This window comes from Hyalella azteca, unplaced genomic scaffold, assembly GCF_000764305.2.
Source record: "Hyalella azteca isolate HAZT.00-mixed unplaced genomic scaffold, Hazt_2.0.2 contig9005, whole genome shotgun sequence".
Lineage (NCBI taxonomy): Eukaryota > Metazoa > Arthropoda > Malacostraca > Amphipoda > Hyalellidae > Hyalella > Hyalella azteca.
The window spans coordinates 24,003-26,404 of NW_025939086.1; the positions used below are offsets into that span (position 1 = coordinate 24,003).

At 42.3% G+C, this 2,402-nt stretch overlaps 1 protein-coding gene across 1 annotated transcript in view; it reads left to right on the plus strand.

Moving 5' to 3' along the window:
* Positions 1-1,924, plus strand: part of LOC108673001 — a gene marked incomplete at its 3' end in the record, with an annotated part of 3,861 nt that extends 1,937 nt beyond the window's left edge. The window contains 2 exon segments of the mRNA XM_018160766.1: positions 1,297-1,341; positions 1,781-1,924. Of these exon segments, the coding sequence (XP_018016255.1) occupies positions 1,297-1,341; positions 1,781-1,924 (189 nt within the window).
* Between the last annotated feature and the right edge of the window lie 478 nt (positions 1,925-2,402).

The following is a 2,402-nucleotide window of genomic DNA, read 5'->3' on the forward strand; positions in this document are numbered from 1 at the left end:
GCACGTCATTTCCCTATAAATACACGCACGTCATTTCCCTACGAATACACGCACGTCATTTCCCTACGAATACACGCACGTCATTTCTCTACGAATACACGCACGTCTTTTCTCTACGAATACACGAACGTCATTTCCCTACGAATAGACGCACGTCATTTCCCTACGAATACACGCACGTCATTTCTCTACGAATACACGCACGTCTTTTCTCTACGAATACACGAACGTCATTTCCCTACGAATACACGCCAGTCATTTCCCCTGTCTCTTATACACATCTTGGGTGGCACCCTCCACCAGCTGTACGAGACCCAGGTGGGTGCTGCCCTCCACCAGCTGTACGTCAGAATTCAATAAATAAATAATATATAAATAAAGCCGTCAGTGGCCCCGGACATTTACTTTTGATCGTGTTGTAATAACTATCGTCATTTATAAGGATGAATAAAACTGAATAAATGAACAAAAAGTAATAATCGAAACAACCTGTCAATTAATACAGAAACAATAAATAAACAAAACTAAAACCGTGCGCTTTCTTTGGACCGACTAACTATTTTCAATAAAGATCTATTCAGGTCCTTATTTCGGAGCCTTTCTGCACACACAAAACGAAAACACAAAATTAGAACTAATGAAATAAATAAACTAATAAACGCAGAAATATAGCACGTATGACATAAGATACATGAATAAATATAAACACAAATATGCCCTAAACGTCAATAAAAACTCAACTTAAACACAAAGGCACTCAACACTGAAAATAAACACGACTAATAGATATAGCGGATTCCTACGTGAGGTCACGTCAGTGGTGACTAAAAACCTAAAAGAGAAATTACGAATCTAATATTTACAATAACATACATAATCTCATATTTATACAATAACATACGTCCCCTTAACTACAACGTCACCACATGCAGGTAGCCGAGCACCGCGGCAGGAGTTATCGCTCTGAACTGCCGCTTGCTCATCCCTCCCATTCTGCTATACATCTTCACGCTTAACAGTGATTGTGTCGGAAATTTATTTCAAAATCATTGTTTTACCGTGATTTAATCCTTGGTTTCCTTCAGATTTATGGATTTTTGAATCACTACACATATTTAGAACGAAACCTTGTAGGTACAGGTTATATTATACCATGCGTATAATATACCATGCGTATTAAATGGTGAATAAGTTGGGTGTGTTGGCAGGTGCTGCACATGAGTGTGCCGCTGGATGATGACTCACTGGGGGACCAGCCCTCCCCCCACCACTCCTCCACCCACCCCTCCACCCACCACTACTACATGGACAACGTCTCTTACATCAGCAAGAACAACAACCGTGAGTGGGGCAAGGGGGGTCAAGGGGGGTTAAGGGGGTCTCTTATACACATCTAGATGTGTATAAGAGACAGCCCAACATGAGTCTGANAGTCAGGACAAGTGGGGGTCAGAGCAAGTGGAGGTCAGGACAAGTGGGGGTCAGAGCAAGTGGAGGTCAGAGCAAGTGGGGGTCAGGAGAAGTGGGGATCAGGACAAGTGGGGGTCAGAGCAAGTGGAGGTCAGGACAAGTGGGGGTCAGAGCAAGTGGAGGTCAGAGCAAGTGGGGGTCAGGAGAAGTGGGGATCAGGACAAGTGGGGGTCAGGGCAAGTGGAGGTCAGGGCAAGTGGGGGTCAGGACAAGTGGGGGTCAGGGCAAGGAGCCTAAAAGGTTTGAGCCGACAGGGGTTAATTTTAACCCCCAAGGGGCTCTCAATAACCCCGACAACCCCTCACCCCAGGGGACGACAGCCGCAGCGACGCAGGTCCCCCCTCCCCGTGGGTGTCCCGCCCCTCCACCTCCCGTGGGTTCTCCCCACCCACGGGGCTCCCCCACCTCCTCCCCCACAGCCACGGGTACCTCCCCCAGCACAACTCCGACGCCGGTATATATTATATCTATTGTTTATATATACCTATATTAATTATATACGAGTTCGATTGTAGGTTAAAAAATAGGTTTATAGATTTTTATAGTTATACATATTGGAAAAAAATTTGTTAATATAACCAATTTTTTGGCCTTTAATCGAACTTGTAAATGCTGTCATATTAAATTTTTATTTAAATGAATTATATCCAATGATCTATTTCCTATGATAGTGAATAAGAATAATAGTGAATATTCACAATAATGTAACGATGTATCGCGTGAATAACAATGATGTATGAGCACGGCTTTGGGTTAAAACAAAACATTCATTTAATACATACATTTTACTATTCTTATGTATACGCATATGCATTATTGATTGTATGAAAAGAAGCTCATGAGAGTGAATAATGTTAATGGTGAATAAAATGAACATAATAGATGAATGCCTTCATACATACATTATTATAGTAGATGAATACCTTCATACA